General features: G+C 44.4%; 1 protein-coding gene across 1 annotated transcript in view; it reads left to right on the top strand.

Annotated features, from left to right (window-relative positions):
• Positions 1–26,615, top strand: part of ERC2 (ELKS/RAB6-interacting/CAST family member 2) — an 877,079-nt gene that overhangs the window by 432,635 nt on the left and 417,829 nt on the right. Inside the window, exon 12 of the mRNA XM_028152806.2 lies at positions 506–517. Coding sequence (XP_028008607.1) covers positions 506–517 — 12 coding nt within the window. The remainder of the gene's footprint in view (positions 1–505; positions 518–26,615) is intronic.

Here is a 26,615-nt window from a genome sequence, read left to right as displayed (position 1 = left end):
GAAAACTATCTCATAGGGTATAACCATCCGACTTACTGGTTCAAATAAAATCCTCCTGACATCGGTGCTTACCGCCCACTCTAATACCTCAGCAATTTCCATTTCATTTTATTAAATAATAAGAATTGTACATGCACACAGATAGGAACTTTTTAAAATATTCCTCCCGAAAAGAGCAGGCTCTGCCACTGGTTGCCAGAGCACACCTCTGGCTCACATCAGTGCCTGTGGTGACGATGGGTGTGAGAGCAGGTACCTGTGTCCTAGGTATTATACTCAGTATAACAGCTTATGGTGTGTGCCCACAGCTTTTTTTGGGTGGTGGTGGTAATATCTTGATAAAAGTTGCTTTATTGTCCTTCATTTGGTTATAAAACCTGCTAATATAACATCTGTTGGCTGTATGTTTAAAACTAATGCATTTCCTCCCTTTTATTCTCTTTTGCTATCCCTTTTTCTTTCTGCTTATCCTCCAAATTGCTGCTTTCACCCTTGCTCCAATCAGCTTGACTTTCAGGTTAGTACTTTCAGTTTTTCTTCTAACTGCCTTTCCCTCCTAAGCTCAATTTACTGCTTGCACTTGTTTAACAAACACATTTCTGAAATGGTTTTGCTCAGGCCACCACATTTTTTTTTTTCCATCCCATGCCTAGGGAAGGTTTATTTTACGAGAAGGCTGTATAAGTGGGGGAAGGCGAAGAAGAAGATGGAAATAAATCGCTGTTGGATTATTTGATACATTCTGTTCCTGGATTATAAAATCAATAAGAGGAATCCTCAGGAAAACTCCCTAGTGCAAAATTGACTGCATGGTGATAAAACATGGAGCAGTGGGAAAAACAAACGCAGGATGCTAAATTTAACCTCGGAGAATAGAACAAAAGATGTGCCCGTGACACAGCAACTTAAAAGCCAGATTTAATAGTGCAAACCATTGAGACTTTTCGCTTAATAAATCACTGTGTTTTGAAAGATTTATAATACTTTTTTTAAAGTCACTTTTGAAAATTATCAGTATGTTAGTAACATATTGTACACACATGTTATTTCCTGTCATTGTTTTGGTTTTTAACTTTTTAGCTTTCTTTTTATTAGCCATAAGACATACTTTAATTACCTACGGAATAGCATATTGGCCCAAATGTAAAACTAGATTCAGTGTGGATTGTGTGCACCCTAATAATAAGATCCAAAATGGACATTTTGTTTGAACACACATCCCAGGTTTGATTCCTCTAAGAAAGAGGGCCCGGGTCAATAATTGGTTCTCCTTTAAATGAGGCAAGACTTCTCTTTTTGATAATATGTAGAATTATCTAGTGATTTCTTTATCATTGAATCGATGAGTTTACTAAAAGATGCTCATTGTATGATTTGTGCGATCTAGACTTTACTTTTAAAAAAGGAGTCACATTAAGTTGATAGCTGACACAATTGCTCTTTTGAAAGGCAAGTTATATTATTTTCTCTATTCTTCTCTAAATGCACCTCTTTATATCCTGTCCACCGCTCATCACCAAAGCCACCAGACCAATGCATTTACACCAGCAGCAAACAATTTTAGAACAAGGCCTCCTGCCCACGTACCAATCTTGTCCTGTTGCCTGCTCCCAACCCCTGTGGCTTGTAGTCCTTGCAAATGAACCCCTCCTCTGCTATTCCCACATGCCACATGGGGTGGGCCCCGGAAACTGTCTTGATTGCACTAAGTCACACTGAAGGAACCGGGAATCCATAGTCCCCCAAACAGAGATCTAAACAGAGACTAAAAGCACAGCCCTGCAGAGCTGCTCTCTCCAGAAACCCAGTGACGGTTGGGTCACTTTCTGGGCCTCTCTGTGCAGAAACAGGCATCACACTGTGGGCGGGGAGGGAGGGGCTCGGCCACGGGCTATCCAAACCTTGCCTCCAAGTTTTGGATCCGCTCATGTAATGAAGCTCTGCGCTCTCCTCCTTGCCTGTCTTTTTTGTTTTCTGTCTCCTTTGCCTTCCCTTTGCTACCCTAGTCTGCGCCTGTTGATATTGAGGCCCTCGGGACGGGAGACCCCTTTCGCTGTAACAGATCGGGCTCCCTGCCTGGGCCCGGCGATGTGTCCATAGGCGTTCCTTCACAGTATTTAGCTCTTTCCTATTTCCTGGTGAATGAACTCTGCCTCTCAGAAGACCGGATGCTGGGTTAGGGCTCGAGAGGTTGTAGGCTACGGGGATTCTCTGGACCAGGGGCCAGGTGTGCCGAGTGGGTTTGGTGAAGGGTTCAGGCCAAGGCACCTCGGGTGACTGTATGGAGTGGGAGAATCACGATTCAGATAATTTCGATATCGTTTAACCTCCTGCCCCAGATGCACATGCTGGAGGAAAGGTACAACCCTTGTAAACAGCCTCTGGTTTTATTTTTAGTGGCGGGAGAGCCTGGAAACAAAAAAGTCTGTGGAGTCCTGGAAGCCTTTTTGAGCTTTGACAAGTTGCCAGGGTTAGCTGTGCTTTCTTTCCAACCACTTCCAGGTTTACCAGCTAAACTAAAACCAAGTGTAACAAGGGGTGACTACGGCATCGCTAGCCTGTGTGCTTTCTTTACGTGGCTCACAACTGAGATCCATCCGTGTGTGTGTGTGTGTGTGTGTGCGTGTGTGTAGTGTGTGTATACAGTCATCATATATTTAAAAATAAAGCCTGATCTTTCTTACCGTAGAAGTTTGTAGTCTGCCCGGTACCTCCCTCTCGCCCAGTCTGAAGTTTGAAAACCTCACTACCCCCCGGATCTTTTCTGTGTGCTGTGGGCTCCATGGGAAAGTCTCCCCTCCAACCACTTTTGTAAATGGCCTCATTTCCTTTTCAAATTCTATGTAGACACTCACGCTTCGATCCGGGTGGACAGCTATTAGGTATCGGGCGTGGTAAAATGCAAATGTCATAGTCTCACCCTGCATAGGTAGGTTCTCACTGCGGAAACGGCACCGCAGTCCAGCCTCTCCTTCCACGCAGCGCGGGGAAACCCGAGAGGCCGAGCGGCTCCTGCCCCTGCTCAGGAGAAGGTGTGTGTGACATGTGCTCATTTCTAGGAACTCCTTGTGAGATTAGTGTGCGGCTTATGACAAATGAAGTTATCTAGATAAATGTGTGCAGCACTTGACAAAAAAAAAAAAAGAAAGAAAAGAAGAAGGAGAAGAAGAAGGGAGAAGGAGAAGGAGAAAGAAGGAGAAGGAGAAGGAGGAAAAGTATCCTTTGGGAATCCGTTCAAAATCCTGTCAGAGAATCAAGCAAGTAAAACCAGAAGGCTCGGGCCTCTCCAGGGCTCTCTCAGCCTGCAGTGTGCTTTGGGTGCTGGGCCAGCTGCTTCCTGTTTGTGCCTCAGTATCCCCTCTCGGAGAGGAAGGGGCTGCCCCTGGAGCCGGTCTTCTGGGATCCGCAGTGCACGTGTCTGATGGGCCTGGCGCATGCCCCTGGCGAGCAGGCTCCGGCTGACGGCTGGCACCTGGCAGCAGGCATGAGCTCATTGTTACAGAGTCACTTCAAACACTTCTACCAAAATAAACTCTTTGTGATGCTTCCTCAAAGCTGAGCCCTGCGCTCTCAATCCCTCATTCTTCCAGCAAAAGATGAAGTCACTCCTCCCGGACCTCAGAGGCCTGCTGCCCAAGGAAGTAATGAAAACCATCTTGCCCAGCGATTTGCTCTTCCTAGGGTCTTTTTTGGCCCCACTTCCTCCACGAATTTGGAGTGAGCCCCTACTATGTGCTAGGCTGAGCCCTACCTGCTGGCCTGGCATTTCCAAAAACTAGCTGCTGGGAAGTTGATGGAGCCGGTGAAGAAATGCTGCACGTTGCATTCTGTTTTATGTTCACGATGCACACGGATGCGGCTGCTGATAGAGAGAGCAGCAGTGGCAGCAGCAGTCATTACACTGAGCATGAGCTAAGGGCCAGCACTGAACTCATCACTTCTTAGGTAGCATTTGCTTCTCATGACAACTGCATGAAGTTAGGATGTCATTTCTTCCATATTAGAGAAGAGGAAACACATTTATGAAAGCTAAATATTTTGCTCAAGTTAGTACAGCGTGTGAGTGAAGGTGTTGGGGATCCCACCCAAAGCCATTCTTCCTGATTTAGGGATTGAATGTTTTGCCGCTTCAGCCCCAGTTACATAGTAAAGTCTCTGACAAGGCCTGTGCCGTGTGCTCAGTCTGCGTTTCCCAAGTTTGTGTTCATAGACTAGATCCCATGAGGCCCTTTGTGGAGATGCCACGAGGTTCATGCCTGTCCCCAACGCACCTCCCAGCCTGAGCTGGTCTCTCTTTGTTGTTGCTGTTGATAATTCTCCCCTGAGGATACTTTTTCCTATGTTTTTTAGAGAGAGTGAAAGTGGTGGTGGTGGGGGGAGAGACAGAAAGAGAAATACCATTGTGAAAGAGACACATGGATTGGGTTGCCTCCCACACATGCCCCAAACATGGCCCGACTGGGGCGGGGATGAGCCTGCAACTGAGGTAGAGGTACGTGCCCTCGAGTGGTATTGAACCCCCAACCTTGCAGTCTCTGGGCTGTTGCTCAAACCACTGAGAAAAAATTGGCAAGGGCCAGAGCTGGTCTCTTGTACACAGATCCTGCCCCTCCAGGGCCAGCTCAGTTTGGTGTCGCTCCCACACCAAGCCTTCTCTGAACCATCCCCCTCCCCCCGCAGAAGCAATCTCTCCCTTCCTTGGTATCCTCAGTGCACTCTCTGACCCCTTTTCCCGATGTCACACCTTCTCTCAAATGGAGGTGGTTAATCTCTGTAGCGTCTCCCTAGTAGACGCTCCTGGAATTTGGACGGGTCTCTAGCTGGATGCGTGTGTGCCACCCACTGGAGGGGCCAGTCATACTCCTGAATGTTGTTGAAAAAAACTGTTGAAGAAAGGTCCCTGCATGAGCTCCTCTCCCTCCTGCCACCCTTTGTTGGGCCCCCACTGAGATTTGGTGGTGGGTTCTGGAGGCCAAGTTCACTCCCCTGGATATCTTCTCTTGCTCCAGACGGGAAGCCTTAAGAAAAGATATGATTGGTTTTCTATGAAGCTGGATTCTTGAAAATTCAAGAAAAACAAATCACTAGTAAAAGGAGAGGGGAAATCCTCCTGAAGTTACCCATTTCTCCCACTCTCTTCCTTCTTTCCTTCTTTCCTCTCCCCCTTCTTTTCTTCCCTCCTTACTTCTCCCCCCCCTCTCCTGTGCTCCCTCCTTCCTTCCTTTCCTCTCTCTCCCTCCCACCCCTGCCCTCCTTTCCTGACTATGCACTGAAATCCTTCTCCATGGCGGGGTCTGTGCTGGGCTTTGGGAATATCGCAGTAAAAAGGCATGGCTTCTCCCCTCACTGAATTCAAAGACCAACACTTCCTATAAGGAAGGATTTGGCCACTAAGAAAAATAGTTTTTCCCATTTATACTAATAACTGGAAAAACGGGGTTTCAGGTGTTTTTGAAAACTCCTTTTTCCTGTTGGGATTGAGGGGTTATCCACAGGTCAGACAATCATTTCCCTCTTTAAAGCTGCCTTATACTAACGCTGACATTTCTGGTGAAGTGTCAGAAAATTTTATGCCCAAGCAGAACTGGTAGAAAGCCAGAAATCAGTTGATTTTGCTTTGGGTGCAAATATTTTATTGGGGATGGAAAAAAGTTGTTTTCCCTGATTTACAGCTCCTGCAAACATAAAGTGGGATCTATATTTAGACATGGTTTTGAACCTTTGAGGTGTATCCAGGGCTTGGTTCTTGCACCTTTCTGACCTGGCCTTGGTGGGACTTGCCATGGCTGACATTTTGCTGAGGCAGCTCCAGTTTGTAGAACGAGGGCTTTGTGCCCTGTATTATTTCGGCTGTTTAGTCTTCGCTTGACTTGCCACTCTGATGCTCTATCCCTGCCTCTAGGACAGCGGTCGCCAACCTTTCGGACCTCACGGACCACCAGTGGTCCACGGGTCACCAATTGGCGAGCGCTGCTCTAGGATGGCGAGGAAGATGAAGGAACACAATTGTAGCTGAAACGTTTTGTGATGCAGTATGTTTCTGAAGTTCCTCAGAGATGAGAAAAGCCATTCTCAATGTGCAGATCTGTTAAAACAATGACAACAGTAAGAACAACAGCAGCTCAATTAAGAGATAGTGGCAGGTTGGCCTAATAAAGTCCTGGCTCCAGACTAAGAGATACCAAGTTGGTGGAATTAACCATTTTGTGGTTTTCCAAAACCTCCCCCCCCCCCCATCCCCATTCCTCCCGTACTCCTGGCTTTTTGTTGGTACTACCATGTGTATGAATATCAGCAAATAGTAAATCTCTCAAGATATGTTAGCCTTTTCTGTAAATGTTGAGAAGGGGAAGGAATGTAAAAAAATAGCTTCTCAGTATTATTATAAATCACTTTCTAGAAAAATAATATCTTATTTCCTTTATATGGCTTTTCTTATGAAATGTGAATTCTATCACTTCATTATCCACAATACCAGCTCACGTTGTAGGGAAACCTATCCAACTGGTGGCTGGGACTTTCTTTAGCGTTGGGTGAAGGTGTGTGGAATTTTCACACTGAGTAATGTTGCATTTTTGCGAAGCCTACATTTTGGGGACCTATTTAAAAATGACTGGGTACTGTATGTATTTCTCTAAAGAAAATACTGTGTTGTTAGTATATCTAATAAAGGCTTTGGAGATTTTCTTTGTAAGGAATTCTGATGGATTTTAATATTTGCCACTCTTTCTTAATTTACTCCAAACTCAATGAATACTCTATAGGTGAAAAATAGAATAGCATACAAAGGCAGAACGGTGACTGCTTTTGCTTGGGGTGCAACTAATTTATTGGGGATGCAAAATGTTGTTTTTCCAAATGTAGCTTCTGCAAAAATAAAGTGGGTTGTGCAGAATTATTTTTGAGGAAAAGCATTAATTCTAGAACTATAGAGTATGTCAGGGAATGAAAACAAATCTCCCCTTGAAGAGCCACGATTGCCGCCCTCTGAGTCCAGCAGCAGGGATGCTTGCGTTCTAACTGCAGCTTGCCCACTGACCTTCTCTTGCAGTTTGTTTTCTAACTGGTAATGTTGTTAACATAACCATATTCTTATTGGTCTTTCTGAATATATCTGAGTGTGCAGTAACTTATGCTTTACTGTAACTCTGACAATGGAAATTGACAGGCTTGTGATTCTCAGTGTGCTGAATAAATACACTGTTGTGTGTGTGTTTGTGTGTGTGTGTGTGTGTGTGTGTGTGTGTGTGTGTGTGTGTGTGAGAGAGAGAGAGAGAGAGAGAGAGAGAGATCCCACACATAATTGTGAAGACACAACGGTGAACATAAGCAACTCTTAAGATATTTTCATGTGGGGCGAGGGCAGGACTTCACACAGGGAGTTGTTTTTTTTTTTTACAAAACTTTACTTCAGTTCCTGGAAAGTATCTTTAGAAAGTTTTGAGAACGTAACCATCACCTTTCTCAGAGGGGCACGTGAAGGAATGGAGTAGCCCCTCCGTGGATCAGCTAGAATATTCCCATGGCCGGACAGATCTTGATGTGATGTGTGAGTTGAAGTGTAAGAGAGTGGTTTTAAATTTAACTTCGGGGCCCTCTGTTATTTAATCATATGTCAGTTTGATGGTTCCAAGGACAGCAGGATATGTTGCTCACAGATAATTGCCGTGGAGAGAATGAGTTGGGTATAATAATGAATAGCTGGGAATCTTCTGATAACCTGCGATGAGTGGGCCCTGGTGAGAAACACTCTCTGGCCAATTGGCACATAGGTGTCCTATCACTTTGGTGAGTGTGGGTGCTCTTTTGCCACCTCGACATGCAAAGCAGGGGCTTTTTAAGGATTCCTGAGCAGATAAAGAAGCACTGCTCTTGGATCGTGCATGTGTCATCTATCCTAGACCTGTTATTGCTTTATATTAGTATTACACTTGTAATCCAGGTTATGCAAACAGCTATCCATCATCAGAACATTACATATAGAAAATGAAATAAATGCCATCCTAAGAAGCAGCAGCATCGTAGCTGCGTCATGTTGGACACACGCCCACATGTGTCCATACAAGCCTGTCCCTGTATTTGTAAATTGGGAGACAATTGTGTTACACCTCATTCCTCATGAGCTTGTGACCAGAATGCACATTGAGTATGGAGCATGGTCTGGCACATCATAGATGTTCATTAAGTGGTGATGGTTGTGATGGTTGTGTCATGGTGATGGTTGTGACGAAGGTTTTCATGCCAAGAGTAGCAGGTGAGAGAGTCGGGAGTTCATGCACAAGAGAAGTGGGAGATGATCCTGTCAAGGCCGCCTCCTTTGCTTTCCTAGTTGTGGAAAATGCAGTGGCTAGAATAAAGCAATTGAGTTTTCCCCTTAAACCATGGAGAGATTTTGAGGGAAGGTTAGAAACATTATGATCTGTTGAATGTTGTTGTGTTTTTTTTTTTCTTGAAGAATATGAATAAGTGAACCTAGAAAATTCATAGTATACATATTGAGAAGTAGTCTTGAATAGCCAGGACTCAGCCCCAGCCCTTTTGTATCCACGTATATCTACATTTTGGGGACCTATTTAAAAATGAGTGGGTACTATGTGTGTTTCTCTAAAGGAAATACTATGTTGTCAGTATATCTAATAAAAGCTTTGGAGATTTTCTTTGTAAGGAATTCTGATGATTTTAATATTTGCCACTCTTTCTTAATTTACTCCAACTCAATGAATACTCTATGGGTGAAAAATAGAATAGAATACAAAGGCAGAAAAATGACTGCTTTTGCTTGGGGTGCAACTAATTTATTGGGGATGCAAATAGTACCCAAGTGTGTTCCTTCACCCATTTATTTCCTTCATGCATTAGCTTATTTACTTTCACCAAATAGTAATTGTGTGTCTACTTTGCAGTAGGCACTATGATGTAACTAGAACTATCTCCCAAAGCAGCTACTAGAGAGATGGAAGCAAGCAATAGGACTTATAGCACGATATTTATGAAGGTGGTGTAATCTTTCGATACCCATACCCGAATGCTCTCCATTCCTTTTATCTCTGCATCCTGTTCTATTTGCCAGTATCCCTTGAAGGACTTCTATGTTGTTTCATGTCTTTTCCTCTCACATAGACTGCTCTTAATACATTTCTAAATTTGCTAGATTTTGCTAGTTGCCTCCTATAGAGACTAAACCATTTACAGTCCTGTCAGCTACATGTAAGAGTGTCTTTTATTAACTCTGCCAATGCAGTATGGGTTTCAAACTTTTTTGATCTTTGTCAATATGGAAGGGGAGCAATGGCCTAAATGGCCTCTAAGTGTGGTTTTCATTTGCTTTTATCTTATTACAAGTGAAGATGGACATCTTTAAGTACATGTATAAGTTATATTTTTTGTTGGTATTTTTCTTATTTATTTGTAGAGGCTCTTTCTATATTTACTTTCACCCATTTATCTTTGGTTTTAGTTTGAAATACTCCCCCTGCCAGTTTGTCTTCTTTTTGTTTGTTTTGTTACACAGAAATTTTTTTTTTGGTATTTTTAAAATTTATCTTTATTATAGAGATTATTACAGATGTCCACCCCCCGCCCCATACCTCCACCTGGTTCCCACCCCACTCCAGGCCCTCGCCACCCTAATGTCTGTGTCCATAGGTAATGCATACATGCATATAAAATCTTTGTCTAATCTCATCCTGCATCCCCCACACACCCCTTTCCCTCTAAGAATTGTCAAATTGTCAGTCTGTTCCATTTCCATGCACCTGATCCTATTCCATCAGATTTTTTATTCATTTGATTTTTAGATTCAATTGTTGATAGATATGTATTTGTTGTCACTTTGTTGTTCATATTTTTTATCTTTACCTTTTCCTTCTTCCTCTTCTTAAAGAATCCCCTTCAGCATTTCATATAATACTGGTTTGGTGCTATTGAACTCCTTTAGCTTTTTCTTTCTGTGAAGCTCTTTATCTGACCTTCAATTCTAAATGATAGCTTTGCTGGGTAGAGCAATCTTGGTTGTAGGTTCTTCCTATTCATCACTTTGAATATCTCTTGCCACTCCCTTCTGGCCTGCATAATTTCTGTTGAGAAATCATCTGACAGTCTTATGGGCACTCCCTTGTAGGTAACTAACTGTTTTTCTCTTGATGCTTTTAAGATTTTCTCTTTGTCTTTTGCCCTTGGCATTTTAATTATGCTGTGTCTTGGTGTGGTTCTCTTTGGATTCCTCTTGTTTGAGGTTCTCTGCGCTTCCTGGACTTGTTAAGTCTATTTCTTTCACCAGGTAGGGGAAGTTTTCTGTCATTATTTCTTCAAATAGGTTTTCAGTATCTTGCAGAGATCTCTCTCTTCTTCTTGCACCCCCGTAATTCGGATGTTGGTATGCTTGAAGTTGTCCCAGAGGCTTCTTATGTTATCTTCATATTTTTGGATTATTTTTTCATTTTGCTTTTCTGGTTGGGTGTTTTTTGCTTCCTTGTATTTCAAATAATTGATTTGATTCTCAGGATCCTATAGTCTACTGTTGAATCCCTGTATATTATTCTTTATTTCAGTCAGTTTAATTTCTGACTGGTCCTTTTCCATTTTTTTTTTGCATTCTCACTAAGATCCTTGAAAGTCTCACTAAGTTCCTCAGAGGTTTCTAGAAGATTCTTGAGTAACCATATAACTGGTTTTGAACTCTATATCCAGTAGTTTGCTTTGTTCCATTTCTTTCATTTGTGACATGTTTCTTTGTCTCTGCATTTGGCTGCTTCCCTGTGTCTGTTTCTATGTATTGGGTAGCTGCTAAGTTTCCTTGAGTTGATAGAGTGGACTTGTGTAGTAGATGTCCTATAGGGCCCAGTGGCTCAGCCTCCCCAATCACCTGAGGTGGACACTCTTGGTGCACCCCTTTGTGGGCTGTGTGCACAGTTTTATTGTAGTTGAGCCTTGATTACTGTTGGTGTCACTGGGAGGAATTGACCTCCAGGCCAATTGGTTATGGGGATCAGCTGAGACTACAGTGGGAGAGCTGCTGTGCAGGAGACATCCTTATGGAGCAGGAGTTGCTTTAGTGGGGTGCTCACTGAGTCTGCCCCTTGAGTGTGTCGCTTATGGATGTGAAGAGTTGTAATCTGTTATAGTCTTGGAAGTGCCCAGACGAGGCCCAGCTGTGAAGCAAGGTGGACTGGTGCTGGTGCCGGGTCTTGGGCCTTTAGGTTTGGGGCTCCCTGACCCAGCTGCAGCTTGTGTGATAGGTTTTAAGGCTTGAGAAAGGACAGACCATTCATATGCAAAAGCTGCTGTGCACAGCTTGAGTGGGGTTGTAAATTGGGTAGGGTGGGGTCTCAGGAAATCACCAGGGCTGAGCAAACAGAAATGGCTGCCAGTCAGCCCTGCACCAGGGAGGTTCCAGCATGGGAACAATGATCACTACAAGCACCTCAATCTGGAAGAAAGCTGCCCCTGAGTTCCTGCCCCAATGCCAGACAGTCCAGTTTCTCACTGTATGTGTCTGGGTCCCCCAGAGCCTCGCCTGGCTCTGGAGCTCAGAGCAAGCGGGAGTTTGTAAATTCAGTTCGTGGTGCTGGCCTTTTAAGAGGAGCAGCTGGGTCTCCAGCAACCTGTGTATCACTCAGCCCCAATCTGTACTTGGTTTTTACAGTCCGTAGTTCTTACTGCCTGTAGGGATTTCTTTCCCCAGCTCTGGAACCCTGGGCTGGGGTCTAGTGTGGGGCTGGGACTCCTTGGCTCCTCCTGGCAGCCTCTGCAGAGGCGATCACCCTGCCGACTAAAAAAGCAGCACACATGGGTGCCTGACCAGCCCCTTCTGCGCCTCCGCACCTCCTACCAGTCTCAGTGCGCTTTCTTCTTTACCTCTCTAGTTGTAGTACTTCCACTCAGCCAGCTTTCAGGCAGTTCTGGATGATGGTTGATCTGTATTTTAGTTGCAATTTTGATGTGGTTGTGGGAGGCAACAAATACAGGCGGTTAACCTATGCTGCCATCTTGGTTCTTCCTACACAGAAATTTTTTAAAATTATTTTTATCTAATCAATCATATTCAGTCTTTTCTTTTAGGTCTTCTAAATTTTGTGTCATAGTTAGAAACCTCTTCTATACTACAGGAGTATAAGAATAATTGTCCAGGGATCCTTTTTTTTCTGGTATTTTTATGGTTTGATTTTCTGCATTTAGTCTTTGAACCATCTGGAATTTATCTGTAAGGTATGAAGTATGGATATAACTTTATTTTTTTCTAGGTCAAGTGAAGTTTAAATGTCACTTCCTTCATGTGCCTTTCACTGGAGCTGGCCCAGCCCAGATTAGGTTTGTCTGCTATAAATTCTAATTTCCCATTAGAACATGAAGCACCATCTTAATTCTTGTTTAACATCTGTCTTTCAGTCTAGAGTGGGACTTCCACCTAGAATGGACCTGTCCTATCCACCCAGTGCCTATGAAGAGTAGAGGTTAATATTTATAGAATGAATTAGTGAAGTGAGTTCTAAAGAACTGAAGTTATGAGAAGGTAGACATCATGAGTGAGCAGAAGCTACGGAAAAGGCATGCAGAGCGGAATGTGAGCCACTGAGGCTCACAGGAGGGGCAAGTCAACCGGGTGGACGTGGTGGCAGATCAGCCAGCTCTGCTGTCCCGGGCAATAGCACAGCCGTGTGGTGGGCATCCCTTGTTCTCCTGGGTAGCATTCCCGTCCTGAGGCCCAGCAGGAATATCATTTTTGTTTCTTCTTGGGAAGCCTAATTTCTCAGCTTCCCCTGGGTTCAGTGAAACCCACCTACACAATTGGGATTCCCGCCTCACTGGTACGGGATGTAGGAAGAGGTATCGAACACAGGGCCGGAGTCCAGACCAGAGAGGCTTGGTCCAGGCTGTGTGTTGGATGCTCTGGGATAGCTGGGTGTCCCTGTCTAGTAGGCAGATTGGAATGGAAGTCAGGAACCAGACAAAGAGACATTGCCCATGGCAGAGTGTGACAAACGCTCTATGAATGTCATGGGCATTCAGAGGAGGGAGTGGTTGGGGAAGTTTCCATGAATGTGATGGTATTTCCACTGGGGCAGGAAAAAAAAAGGGAAAGATTTTATCAGATGTGGAACCAGGTGTGAGCATGGGCAAAGGCAACAAAGGTGGGAAGGTACAGGGCATGATCAGAAGAGAGGGTGGGGTTCCGTAGTTCCGCTCTGGAGCAGGGGGAGGATGGGCAGAAAGGTTGGCCAGGACAGGGAAGGTCTCCGGTGCTTAGCTAAAGGTTTGGAACTCGCTGAGCCCGGGAAGAGCACGGTGGGGAGTATCGTTTAGGAGGATTAACTAGATAGCCTCACTGTGCCAGAGGGGTCGGCAGCAGCACAGGCTAGAGGGAACCGTGGTGCTGAAATAAGGTGGTGGCCCTAGAGGTGAAAAGGAGGGAACAAGTTTAAGAGATGCAAGGATAATTAACGAGCAAACAGACAAAACACAAAATTCACCAGCCTGCGTATTTATCCTTTAGTTTCCGGAACTAAACTTGTTTTAACAAGAGCCTGCAAGACAGAAACACACACACAAAGAAACACAACCTAGCGACTGCAATGGCAGGGAGAAAACACAGGTGCGGAGGCAGATCCTTGGCCCGAGTACTCTGTAGTTGTTACTATTGCCGTCACAGCACCAGAAGTAAGACAAGCCTGAGGTGAGTACTGATTTGGTGCTAGGCATGGTGCTATTCGTTCTTCAAGGTTTCTCTCACATTTTCTTTATAGTAACTCCAAGTAGTTGCTATGAGTAGTCCCGTTTGTGAGTTGAGGACAACAAGGCCCAGAGAAGTTAAGTAACTCGCCCACTACCACACAGCTATTAATTAATGGAGCCAGGATTCAAAACGCGCTGCTCTGATTCCACATCCCAGAATCAACCACTGCATCCTATTCCGCCGTGAGGATTTCTGTACTAGGATAAATTGATTTGGCCCAAGAACTCCTGGTACCACAGGGACCCCTCTTTAATGTGCTTCTTTTGGGGTGGGAAGCTATTTCTGTAATACAAAGGGTTCCACGTGTTGATGAAAACCTCTTATAATGGAAGTTGAGAAGCTGTTTGTGTTGGCAGGGCCAGCAGCCGTCTTGGAGCTGCTGGTCCGAGTCTGCGCCCTCTCTTGTGGGGCTGTGGAGTTTCTCTCTGCGAAGAGAGTTTGAGTAGTGGGCCTGTGAGTGGGCCTCTGTGGAGGCAGCCGCGGCTTTGTAGACTGGAGACAGTCATCAGCTCTGGATGGGCTTCAAGAAACCTCGACGGCAGAGATGGGGGAAGACCCCAGGCCATCCATCCTCCTGCCTGCCTGACACAGCTCCCTGTGGGGAATTCTGGGGAAGAAGCCAAGAAAAAAGATGTATTTCCAGGAGGGGTTTCTACTTCTTCCAGGAATCATTCTCGAGACTGCTCTTCATGGCCCCACACAGTGGGATCAGAGAAGTCCGGCAGCATAAAAGTTGAAAAGGAAAAAGGTCTTTGTTGTGATATATGATGATTTTCCTTCTGGAAAAAAAAAAAAATCAGCCCAAACAAAACAACTGTCTGATAGAGGGATGGTCTTCTCTGAGCATAATATCCGCATCTCCCTTGATCTTGTCTGAGACGAATGGGAGGGTTGGCAGCAATAACAAAGGCCGAGGATTCAAACCCGTGGGCCAGTGCCCTGTCCAGGCAGCAATCAGACTGTGGGATCATTTCTTTCTCATGATGATGTTAGATCAAAGGGCAGGTGTCATGCCATCCAAATGCAGGGTCTTCCTCCTACAGAGCTGCTTTAAGAAGCAAACAAACCTTTAAGCTTTCAACTTGTAAATGTTAGTGAGTGCGTCTGTATGCTCGATAGAACGGCTCAGTGCGCGTCTCCCAGTTTTAGCTGCTGAAGAGCGTGGGGTTTCTGTTCTGTTTGTCAGTTTGTTTGGTTTACCTTCACATCTCCCGTTAATATTTTACTTTTCTCCGGTCCTCTAAAATGAAGATGTTTTGGGTAGAGTGGGTAACAGCTTTCTTTTTTTTTTTTTAATATATTTTATTGATTTTTCACAGAGAGGAAGAGAGAGGGATAGAGAGTTAGAAACATCGATGAGAGAGAAACATCGATCAGCTGCCTCCTGCACACCCCCCACTGGGGATGTGCCCGCAACCAAGGTACATGCCCCTGACCGGAATCGAACCTGGGACCCTTGAGTCCACAGGCCGACGCTCTATCCACTGAGCCAAACCGGTTTCGGCAAGTAACAGCTTTCTTTAACTTTTCCATATTTTAAGTGTTATCTGCTGGGTGTGTGGTTATTGTTTTTTATCATGCCATCAACTAACTTTTGTCAAGTTTAAAAGCACACAAGACCTTTCAAGTGACACTATATTTTTAACTTAATTTTGGGGAAAAGTAATTCTAAGTGCCTTTCTTTGGAAACTTTGCTCCTATTCATTAAGCACTTTCCATGGGCCAGGTTCTGGGCAGAACAATGGTGGGCAATGTTTTTTCTAATCCTCATGACAACCCTGTTCGGAGAGTAGTGTGAGTAAAAATAAATGGGCAGATGAGTCAACTGTGGCTTAGGGAGGTTATTGGTAACCTTCTCACGGTCACTCTGGATGTGAACCCAGATTATCGCAAGGGCCACGTGGATACATGCACAGGTGATGCTTTCTTGTCTGCCATAATAAAAATAATTATTATTTTTTTTTATTCTGAAGGCAAGGGGGAGCTGATCGTGTTCTAGACGATGCCTACCTTGTATTTCCAGTATAGCCCAAACTGGGCTCACCGCCTTTTCCTTCACTCATCACTACTCGGTGCATTTGGTGTTGGTTTAGGAACTGGTCCACATCCACCTGGGTGTCTAAGATAGAAACCTCCAAGTGGCCCTTGACTCATCCCTCCCTGTGTCTGACTCACTGGATTTTCTTTGTATCACTGTCTTGGTCGTTCCCATTCCAGTGCTATTGTCCTCATTGGTCGTTTGGTCTATTGCAGTAGCTTCCAGAGAGTCACAGTTCGCCTCGTCTCCGACTCCAGATAAATTCACTGAGGCAACACCCAGTGCCTAAGGACCCTGTTGCCTTCTCCTCAGACATTGGACAGAATAGCAAACTCTGTGCCTCGTCTATAAAGTTCTTCACACTCTGGCCCCAGGTGGTTTTCAAGTCCTTTTAAAAAAATATTTTTACTGATTATTAAAGAGAGAGGAAGGGAGAGGGAGAGAGAGAGAAACATCGATGTGAAAGCAGTACATCAATCCGTTGCCTCCTGCACACTTCCTACCGGGAATTGAGCCTGCAACCCGAGCTTGTGCCCTGATTGGGAATCGAACTAGCAACCCTTTGGTGCACTGGATGATGCTCAACCAACTGAGCCACACCAGCCAGGGCTCAAGTCGTATCTTAAAACCCAATATACACACAAAGCTCCTGTACCTCCTCATTTTCCACCCTGTGTTTGCATCACTGAATTTTTTCCCTTCCCTATACTTGCTAGATATTTCCATCTCTCTGCCTTTAAGCAAACTCTTCCCATTGATCAAATGCCCCTTTCCTCCTCTTTTCGTGCAAGCTCCCACTCATCCTTGAAGTTTCAATTCACATGTCACTCTCTGATTCTTCTCAAAGGACAGTAGTTCCACCTTGTGTTCTGACAGTACGTAGAATGTTGTAATAAATATCTTGTGATTTTTTTTTCAGCTAAGTGTTTCTCCCTTCCTCTAAACTTTGAACTTTCTAATGTTAAAGATAATTTTCTCTTCATCTTTGTGTCTTCAGTTCCTGGTGCACGGTTAGTACTTGGTATATGTTCGTTGGGTGAGTAGATGAAGAATGGATGGAAGGACAGATAGGTAAGCAACATACAAACCAGATAAGAGGTTTCAGTGTCTGGACAAAGGAAACAAAGGCCTGAGCCAAGAGGGCAGCAATACAAATAGAAAGGAGGTAACGGGGTTTGTAGGTATGCTAAATTACATTTAAAAGGTGGGTCGTGGTGATCCCTTGCACGTGCAGAAGTGTTAGGAAGAAGGCGGACCTACTCCTGACTCCGCATCCAGGATGACTTTGGTAGAGAAGCTGCAAAGAGGTAGGGTGGCCTTTGGCTCTGGAGAGGGGACAGTTGAGAATTTAGTTTTGAACACATAGAGCTCTGAGGGACATTCAGGCAGAGTTTTCATAGACATTTGAAAATGTAGAAACTTAGAGCCTGGCTCCTCCAGAGAGTGGGAGTTCAGGTTGCTGCCTGGCACTCCCTCCTTCAGCCCCACGTCTCTCGCCAGCCCCTTTATCCACACCCCAGTCTATATGTTCCTGACATGGAAGGATGTCCGATACATGTTAGAAATGTCTAGCAGTTTCCATTGTGTTTTTAAAGGGGCTTGTTGTGTCTAATTGTGCATCATGCATAAAAAATGTCTGAAAAGATGGACAAAAAACCCGTAACAGTGAAAGTGGTTATTGGGGGAGGTGGAAGGGGAATACATATATCTTTTCTTTTTATAAACTTTTTGTACTATTTAATTTTTTTATTACTAGCATATGTAATTTTTATTAAGATATAATTTAAATACCATAAAATTCACCCTTATAATTTAATGGTTGTTGGTATATTCACAAAGTCGTGCAACCATCACCTCCAGAATTAAATTTTATCACCCCAGAAAGAAACCCCACACCCATTAGCAGTCAAACTCATTTCTCTAGTAATTTCTCTCTTTCTCTCAAACCCTAATCTACTTTCTGTCCCTATGGATTTGCATAATTGGGACATTTCACATAAATTGGTTCATATAAAATGTGGTCTTTGTGAGTGGCTTTTTTCACTTAGCATCATTTATTTGGGGATCATTCACACTGTAGCTTGTATCTGTACTCCATTCCTTTCTATGCTGAATAATATTCATTATAGGGTATACCACATTTTATCAATTCACTATTTGATCAGCTTCAGGGCTATTTATATTTTATAGCTATTATAAATAATGCTGATATTTAAATTCATATGCAAGTTGTTGTTTAAACGTGTTTTTGTGTGTGTTTTTTTTTACTATACACCTAGGAGTGGAATTGCTGTATCATATGGTAACTCTATGTTTAACTTTTTGAGGAATGGCCAAATTGTTGTCCACTGTGACTGTGTTATTTTACATTCTCACCAGCACCATATATTTGTGCCAATTTCTTTACATTCTCACCAAAACACTTGTTATTGTTTTCTCTTTTGATCATAGCCATCCTAGTAGTATGAAGTGGTATGCCATTGGGGTTTATATTTGCATTTCCTTAATGACTGGTGATGTTGAACATCTTTTCAGGAGATTATTGGCCATCTATATATCTTCTTTAGAGAAATTTCTATTTAGATCCTTTGCTACTTGTTAATTGTGCTTTGTTTCTTTATTGTTGAGCTATAAGAGTTATTTATATATTTTGGATGCTAGATACTTATTAGATACTAGAGGCCGGGTGCATTCATGCACCTGTGGGGCCCCGCCCCCCAGCCCCCCAATATTCATGTATTTTTGTATATGTGTGTATGTGTACATATTTTCTTTTTTTTTTTTTTTAATTCTCACCTGAGGACATTTTTCATTGATTTTTAGAGTAGAAGGGAAGGTGAGAGACAGAGAAACATGGATGTGAGAAAAACACATCAGTTGGTTGCCTCCTGCACATGCCCTGTCCGGATGGGGCGAAACAGCGCCGCCGACAGGGCCCACTGCTGGCGGCCCGCTGGGGCTCAGGCGTTGAGCATGTGGCGATTTTCTGTTTCTGCTTCCACTTCTGGTAGAGGTCCCGCTTGTAGGAGCTGCTGATGTAGCGACCACTTCCTGTCTTGATCTTCTTGTCCTCCTGTCCTGACTGTCCCACAAACCGCTTCTTCTTCCGGTCCCACTTGAGCTGCCGCCGGCCCCTGAGCAGGTTCTGGGCCTCGTCCCCCATCAGGTCCAGGACAGCGCCAGCCACCTGCTGCTCAGAGGCGCCCCTGTCCCCTCCAACGCTCAGGCCCGTTCACGGGAAGTCCTTGGGCCCATAGGAGACATAGAAATCCTGGCCCAGCGGCCGGGCCTCCTCCTTCCGCTTCTTGGCTCCCCGCTCGGGTCCTGGCTGCTGCCGTTTCCGGCCACGGCCTCTGTGAAGACGTCCTCCACGCTCTCTCCTGCCGCCTCTTCCTCCTCCTCTTTCCCAGGCTGCGCCGCCTGCTGTGCTGGGCAGCTCAGGGCTGGGCCAGCCACCTTCCTGCCACTCCTGCCACTCCTGCTGGAAGCTGGCGATGGCCCTGCAGTCCTTCTGCCTCTTGGCCCACGTCGCCTGGCTGCTCAGGTCCCAGCTGGAGGCGTTGATCTCAAAGATGGTCGCCTGCGAGCGGTACTGCTTGATGCTGTCCACCAGCCTCACCTGCTGCAGCTCCTCCTCCTCGAAGCTCGAGCTGAAGAGGGGGTGCAAGCCCAGCCCCGCGAGGTCCAGCTCCTTGGCGCGTTTGATGGACTCTGGTGAGGGCGCACGTACTGCTGCTGGGCGTTGTCGGCCACGCGGCCCAGGCCCCGCAGCTCCAGCGACGCCTCTGGGGTGTTCCGCAGGCCCCAGTCCTCGTCGTCCACCATGCCTGTGGCACCCATCCCAGCACGCCGTCCACGCTGACCCCACCTAAGGGCTCCTCGTGGGGGCGGGCGAGGGTGAGGGCACGGCCCAGGAACAGGTGCAGGTCCAGCAGGTAGGGGGCCTCATCTGGGGCCACCAAGGAGTAGGCTGTGCCACTTTGGCCAGCCTGGCCACACGACTCACGCGGTGCAGGAAGAGCTTGCCCTTGGCCCGGAAGCTGAAGTTGATGATGTTGTCCAGTAGCAGGATGTCCAGGCCCCCCGCCGCCAGGTCAGTCACCATGAGGGTGGAGCACTTGCCTTGGGTGAACTTGGCCAGGTTGATGTTGTGGGCGTCTCGTCCAGGGCGCTGTACGTGTGGACGCAGCTCATTACTCGCTGGAGCGGCCTCGGCTCCTCGGGTGACCAAGCCACAGGTGGGAGTGGGGGGGGGGGGGCGGGGAGAAAGGCGGGGAGGCAGACGCTCAACACCTGAGCCCGGGGTGGGGGTGAGGCAATCGGGCAGGGCCGGATCTGCGGTTGGCCACTTCAGTGCACATCATAGGGACTGGTCTGGTTGTTCTGCTGTTCGGTTGATTTCCATATTAGCCTTTTATTATATAGGATATCATTTTTATATTCTCTTTTGAGCTAATAATTTTAGTATTTGCTGTGTTCTGTTTAAAAAATGCAGTCCAGTACACAATAGGTAACATTTTTTTAACAAGTTGAAAGGATATCTTTAAAAAACTATGTTCTTAGGGAAAGTAAGTGCATGTATACTTTTATATTTATTATTAAATATGTTGCTTACAGTGAAGTGACCAGTTGGGAGTTTTACACTGGCACTGCTTTTCTGAGGGTGCCCTGAACTAGGGTTAAGAACAGTTTACCAAATATTAAGAACTTTTTCAAAATGTAATCTTGACCCCAAACATACTCCTACAAACACAAATGTGGTCGCTGATATTAAGTAGATAGATGCTTACTATGTTTTAGTGATATCTTAGCTACCTTTGCAATGGACTTTACCTTGAACATTCGCTTAGCTTTTGTCTATTGATACGACTGAACTTCCAAATTTGAGCTACTTCCAACCAAATAGATTGCCCATGTACATGCTCAGGTATGGCCTTATTTTACAGTGCCGTAAAAGGAAATTTATGCCGCTGCTCCAGTGAGCTCTGATTGCCATTGTTTCTTTAGTTGTTAGCCAAGCTAATACATACTCTCCGCAGTTCTGTCGTCCTGTGTCATATAAAACTAGGTCTAACGATCAAATCTAGGAGAGGGTCCAAAGCACCACAGCCTTCTGTGCAGCTTGGGAGAAAGAAGTGACCCACCCGATCATTATAGCCTTGGGTTCCTAGAAACAAGATTTAGCACACACCCCTGAGGAGGGTAGGCGAGGGGCCACTGGAAAGGTTGGGCTTGCTGAGGATGGTCTGGCTGGTGCCCAGGGGGTTAGCACTGCATGGCCCTATGTGCTGTACATGCCTAGTTCTCACTGAGGAGACACTTAGCTGTGCTTGGAGAGGTCACACCAGCCTCTCCCTTTAAAAATATAGAGAGAGTTCTAATGCCCGGCCGGTGAGTGGCTTTCCCGTCTCCCAGCTTTCCTGGCTCCCCAGCATGCCTCCTTTGGGTTCTCCAGCACACGGTCTCTCTTTCCAAAGGTCTCCATTAAAGCCTGGGACCTTCTCAAATTCTTGACAGCCAGTAATTCATAAAGGAAAGATGAATTAACTCCATTTTAGTATAGCTGTAGGGCAAGAGAGTTGTTTGGAAGTGATGGCTGCAGGCTGTTAAGACAGCTACTTAGCTTTCAGGGCTGGCAGGGGAAGGATGAAAAGTAATGAGTTAACCTGCTAAGAATTTGGCCATTTTAATCATTTGAGTCTGGGTATACTTTGTCTCCATTTATACTGAGTGGGGAAACAGTTATCTTGATAAGAAGGGATTTATCTCACCCCACCTCTCAGTGGCTGCCTGGATTCAGAGTAGAATAGACTCCTTTATGTAGCAGGGGGAATGGGCATGCTTTGTATGAGTAAGGAAAAGAAAAAAAAAAAAAAAGCCATTGGTATTTTTTCAAAGTTCTTATCAGCAAAGAGCATTACCGAGAAATCCAATAGGGTAGTGATGACATTCAATTTTATTTGTACCAGGAATGCACAGATGGCTGGAGTTAGCAGCTATTCATTTTTAGCACATATCTCTCATTAATGTTGGTGGGAATTACCCAGACCTATCAAAGGGGGGAAGAGAGGAGAGCCTGTAGTATCACATAAACGTGCATCGTTTTTGTGCAAAGGTCACATGCTTTGAATAATTCCTTTCTGTAATTGTAACTTCCCGTAGTTAGTTTATTCTTCTTGCTGAGTTTGTATGTTGTCATGGTATTTTTAATGGCCTGCAGAAAAGCATTTCAGCAAACTGCCCTGGTCTGAGGCTTATAATTAGTCATTGCAGCTTGTGGGATCATTTGTGAGTAGCTCAATCGAGATGTGTTTCTACATAAAAGTTCCCCTTGATTAATTGCCCAGGAAATGTTTCCAGTTCATAGAAATTTGTAAATCTGTATCATAAAATATTCCATTCCCAACAATTCAGTCAGTGAGAAAGGTCTGATTTTTTTTAACCATCATGTGTTCAGGTGTTGCCAGGATTTTTTCTTTAAACAGTTTTCACCAAACAACACTACGGAAACGCCAACAGCTAGGGAAGCTACAGCTCCCTAGTATTTCACGTCTACATTTAGGATGTAAACAAATAGCCCAGTTTTCTAGAAGATCCAAATTAAACGCAATTTTTTTTAAAAAAAGAAAAGATCAAATAGAAAGAAAATTAATTAAAATACATCCCACATAGGACTTGAGTTCACGATGTCACAAAAATTTAGTATTAATTAGACAGATTATTTTTAATAGAATGTTGCTTTTATCTGGTTTGGGCTTTGGCTATGTTCAATTTATAGGGTTTTAAGTTTCTTCAGTTGGGAAAGGGGAAAATCTTTCTTGTTTCTGATCTCTTCCTTGGATGAAGAAGAATTCTGAGTTTACAAGGTGTAACAAGAAAGAATTTAAGATTTATGCCGGCAAGTGGGTTTGATAGTAGTAAAAATCACTAAATAGGGTGAAAAATATGAGATTGAGACACTGTTAGCAGAGCAAAACAGGCACTTTTGGCAAATGAGTTTCATTTTTTTTGCTTTATCTTGAATCTTAAATATTTTGCATATTCACCTAATTAATATTAATGGTGTTTTTCTCCTAAAGTAAGAAAATTAATATGACATTACCTACTGGTATAAAAAACCAGTCTATACAGTATGACTTTAAGTTATTTTTCATTTCTGAATTATATATCATTATTCTGCAGGAATTTTGTAAAACTTCAGTGATTCCCCAAACATCAGCTATTCACTGTGTAAATGGGTTCCTTGGATGCTGTATGAGGAATTTAGAGCAGGCTTCCTCCTGTCTGTCCATCTGTCTTCACAGAGTCTCAGATGGCTCTTAGTGTCCCATGGTGTCGGTTTTATACAATGGATAGAGCCTTTGCCTAAAGGAGAGATGCCCTCACAGGCACCACTCAGGTGTGTCTGTGTAGGAGGGAGGGAGGTACAGAGGGAGGGAAGGAGAGACGAGAGAGAGAGAGAGAGAGAGAGAGAGAGAGAGAGAGAGAGAGAGAGAGAGAGAGAGAGAGAGAGAGAAATGTGAATATATATGTGTGTACTTACGTTTGTGTGTGTGAGATAAAGATAAGAAGGATGTGTGTGTGTGTGAACTAAATATGTGTTTGCCTGTGTGTGTGTGTGTGTGTGTGTGTGTGTGTGTGTATCTCCTGATGTAGGAATATTCTGCAGAGTTTTCTTTGGTGGGAATAAGAGATGATAATTGGAACTGCTGATGGGGAGTGGTGGTGACATAGCTTTGGGAAAGCAATCTTGCAGCCAGGTAAAGGCGGGTTGTTTTAGTGGAAGGATTATTCTGGTTAGCTCTGATAGGAAATTAGCCAGTGTGATAAATCAAAAAATAGCAATGGGAGGTTAGGAACATGACATGAGATTTGGAGTCTCACAGATTGGAATGAACCCAGCTCTTCCTCCTACTAACTGGAAGAGCCTGTTACTGCTCTTCCTCACTTTTCTAGTCTATAATGGGGGTCATAAAAGAGTCCCAAGGATTTAACATGTACGTGTCCTAGTCCAGAGAGAGGTAGATAAAATGCTTCCTCCTGTAGCATGCATGGATATGAACCTGAGTCCTGGTGGCCACTGTGTTGATTTTAGATGGGACAACATTCCTAAAAGTTGGGCCACTCTGCACCTGGGAACTCCAGAAGCATTGCCACCCAGGTAGAAGCTAGAAAGAGCAGGAAAAACTGTGGATGGACAGGGGTCTCCTGCATCCTTCCAGTGAACATCCCATCAGGACTCTAGTGTGGAGGGCTGTGTCCCTTGAGGAAATAGCCTGGGCCAGGAAGAGGAAGTGTGAAGGGATGGTTGGAGTTCCTGGGGTCAGGGATCTGCAGGCAGGCTCTGGAGGAAGCCTGAGAGATCACTGTGTTTTTTAGAATCTTCCTGATACGGACAGAGGTCTAGGCTGGCTCTTGGCATTCTCTGATCGCTTTGGTTTGAGTAACCATTGTCAAGTAGAAGACCGTTCTATAGGAGCAGTTGGGAGAGCAGGAGTGCATGGGTCCCAGGAAGGACAGATGGAATAAGAGCTGCCCAAACAGATCTTATGGCTGGGAAGTGTCTGGGACTTGTCATAACTTACATAGCAGAGCTGAATTCTGCTCCACAAAATCAGGAGGACAAAGAAAAGCCACACACTTATGTCTTTATTGCTTTATTTTTATTTTTATTGTTAAAAGTATTATGGATGTCTTCTCCCTCCCCACCCTCCACCACCCCTTTCCCAGGCCTTCAAAGCACTATTGTCTGTGTCCATGGGTTATGCATATATGCATATGCATTCTTTAAAGCAACTTAGATCAGACCCCAGACTTGAGGCCACACAACCAGTCAGGGCAGAGGCAAACCTGTGACCCAGACACAGAGTCTGGAAGCACTGAATCGACTCAATCACCGGGTCTCACTGCCTCCTGAGATCTGAGCTTTAAACCATGGATAAGCCAGGACTCCAGATTGGTGCCATATTCACCGTATGTGGTGAGTCCCTGTCTGAGGGATTGAGGGCATGGGAGTCCTCTTTCCAGCAGCTTGGTCCAGCACAGTGTCCTGGAACAGGTGTCCCTGAGTAAAGGGAGGTGTCTGTCCCCCACAGAAAGCCAGCCTGGATGCATGGAGGAAAGATGCCACTGTTATTATTATTCTTTCCTTACTATTAAAATTACTATGTGGTAGTATCCATAGATCCCTTATTATATGCCAGGCACTCTTCAGACATTATCTCATTTATTTCTCCTTTGAGTAAGTATTATTTTACTATTAAAGTCTGGTTTTAAATATAAGGAAACTGTTACAAGAAAATGAATTCACCTGTCCCCGGTTCTTCAGTGAAGAAATGGTTGAGTTGAGATTTGAACCCATGCAATCAGGTTCAGAGTCCCAGCTCTTAAGTTCACCCTGCCCCACGGTCACTTTCGACCTGTCTCTAGTGTGAAGTTATTAGAACTGATCCAGGGCCACCTGATTCAGCCTGGATGGCCCATTGGTATTGCTTTTGAAAAGCAAAGGAAAGGCGTTCCACTTCCTCCTTGTTCTTAAATGCTGTCTCTGTCATTTCTAGCCCTGGCTTAAGTGGTACCTGGGAATCTCTGTTGTCATTAGTTACATGTGTTTAATATGTAGGATCTGTTTAGGTGGTACAGATGAACATTTATGAATTTTATTAGCTATGCCTTTTTGTACTGGAACATCAGTAACTTGCAGAGCAAACATGATTTCACTAATGGTTGCTTAGAAAGAATCTAAGACTAAAAGGTGTGTAAGGTAAAAGCATTTAAAGAAAAAATATTAGGTGGCACAGGTAGTTAGGGTATTGCAAAAATCATTGAGATGATACACTAATGACCAACGTTTAGGAAACCCTGATTAAAACTATCATTCCTCAGATTTTACACCTTAGAGCAATAATTTAGTAGCATGATTCTGGGGGGAAAAGGGTTTGGATCAAATAAGTCCAATAAACACATTCTACCACGTTCCACATTGGAGATTCACAGTGCACTTTACAATAGTAAAGGCTCTGAAAACTCCTGCAGTGTTCACATTTATTTTTCCTGTGCTCTCAAAACTTATTTGAGCCTAACCCTTCTTTTTGTTTTATTTTGTTGTGGTAACAGTTATTAACATCCCCCAGGGCCAGCCCCGCCAGAGCACTGTTTGTAAACCACCGAGTTAAGAAAACCATCAGCCAGTGAAACTGGAACAGGTGGTCGCAGTGCTGTGTTTGGGGAGTGGTTCGTTGTGCTGAGGCAGTCATGTGGGAAGTGGTTTGCTCTGTCTCCTCGTGTAATTGGGGGAAGTGGTTTATGCACTTTTTGCTGATAATTCTGCAATTTTGTTTTCCTTCATTGATTTTCATTTTATCCACCACCCACCTCCGATTCTGTTTTACTCATTGACATTAGACTAACAGCTAGAAGAGGTCTGAGTTATGAGAAGAAGAGTGGAAGGGACAGGCATTTAGCTTTGCACTGTGTTGCCATGGGGATAAGCACTGGGGGAAGTGCAAGGATGCATAAATTTCCATAACCCCTCGCTGGCCATAAGTTAGCCCTTCCAGATGCCTTAGCTGCTTTGGTGAAAATGGTTTGGAAAATGGAAAAGTGAAGTCTGGCAGATAGATACTGTAGTAAATAGTCCCCGAGAAGTGTTCGAAATTGGAAGTAAAAAGATTGCGAAATATTTTGAAAGATTAACACAAACAGAATAAAATAAAGGTTTAAAAAGTTTTCAAAACCAATTAATGAATAATTTGGATATTGGTTCAAGTCCGCGTCTGTGCTGCTCATTATGGTAACCACTAGCCACATGTAACTATTTAAATTAATTAAGAGGAAACAGTATTG

This window comes from Eptesicus fuscus, chromosome 18 (genome assembly GCF_027574615.1).
Source record: "Eptesicus fuscus isolate TK198812 chromosome 18, DD_ASM_mEF_20220401, whole genome shotgun sequence".
Lineage (NCBI taxonomy): Eukaryota > Metazoa > Chordata > Mammalia > Chiroptera > Vespertilionidae > Eptesicus > Eptesicus fuscus.
Note: the sequence above shows the minus strand (reverse complement) of the source record. Positions and strands in the feature narration are given on the sequence as shown.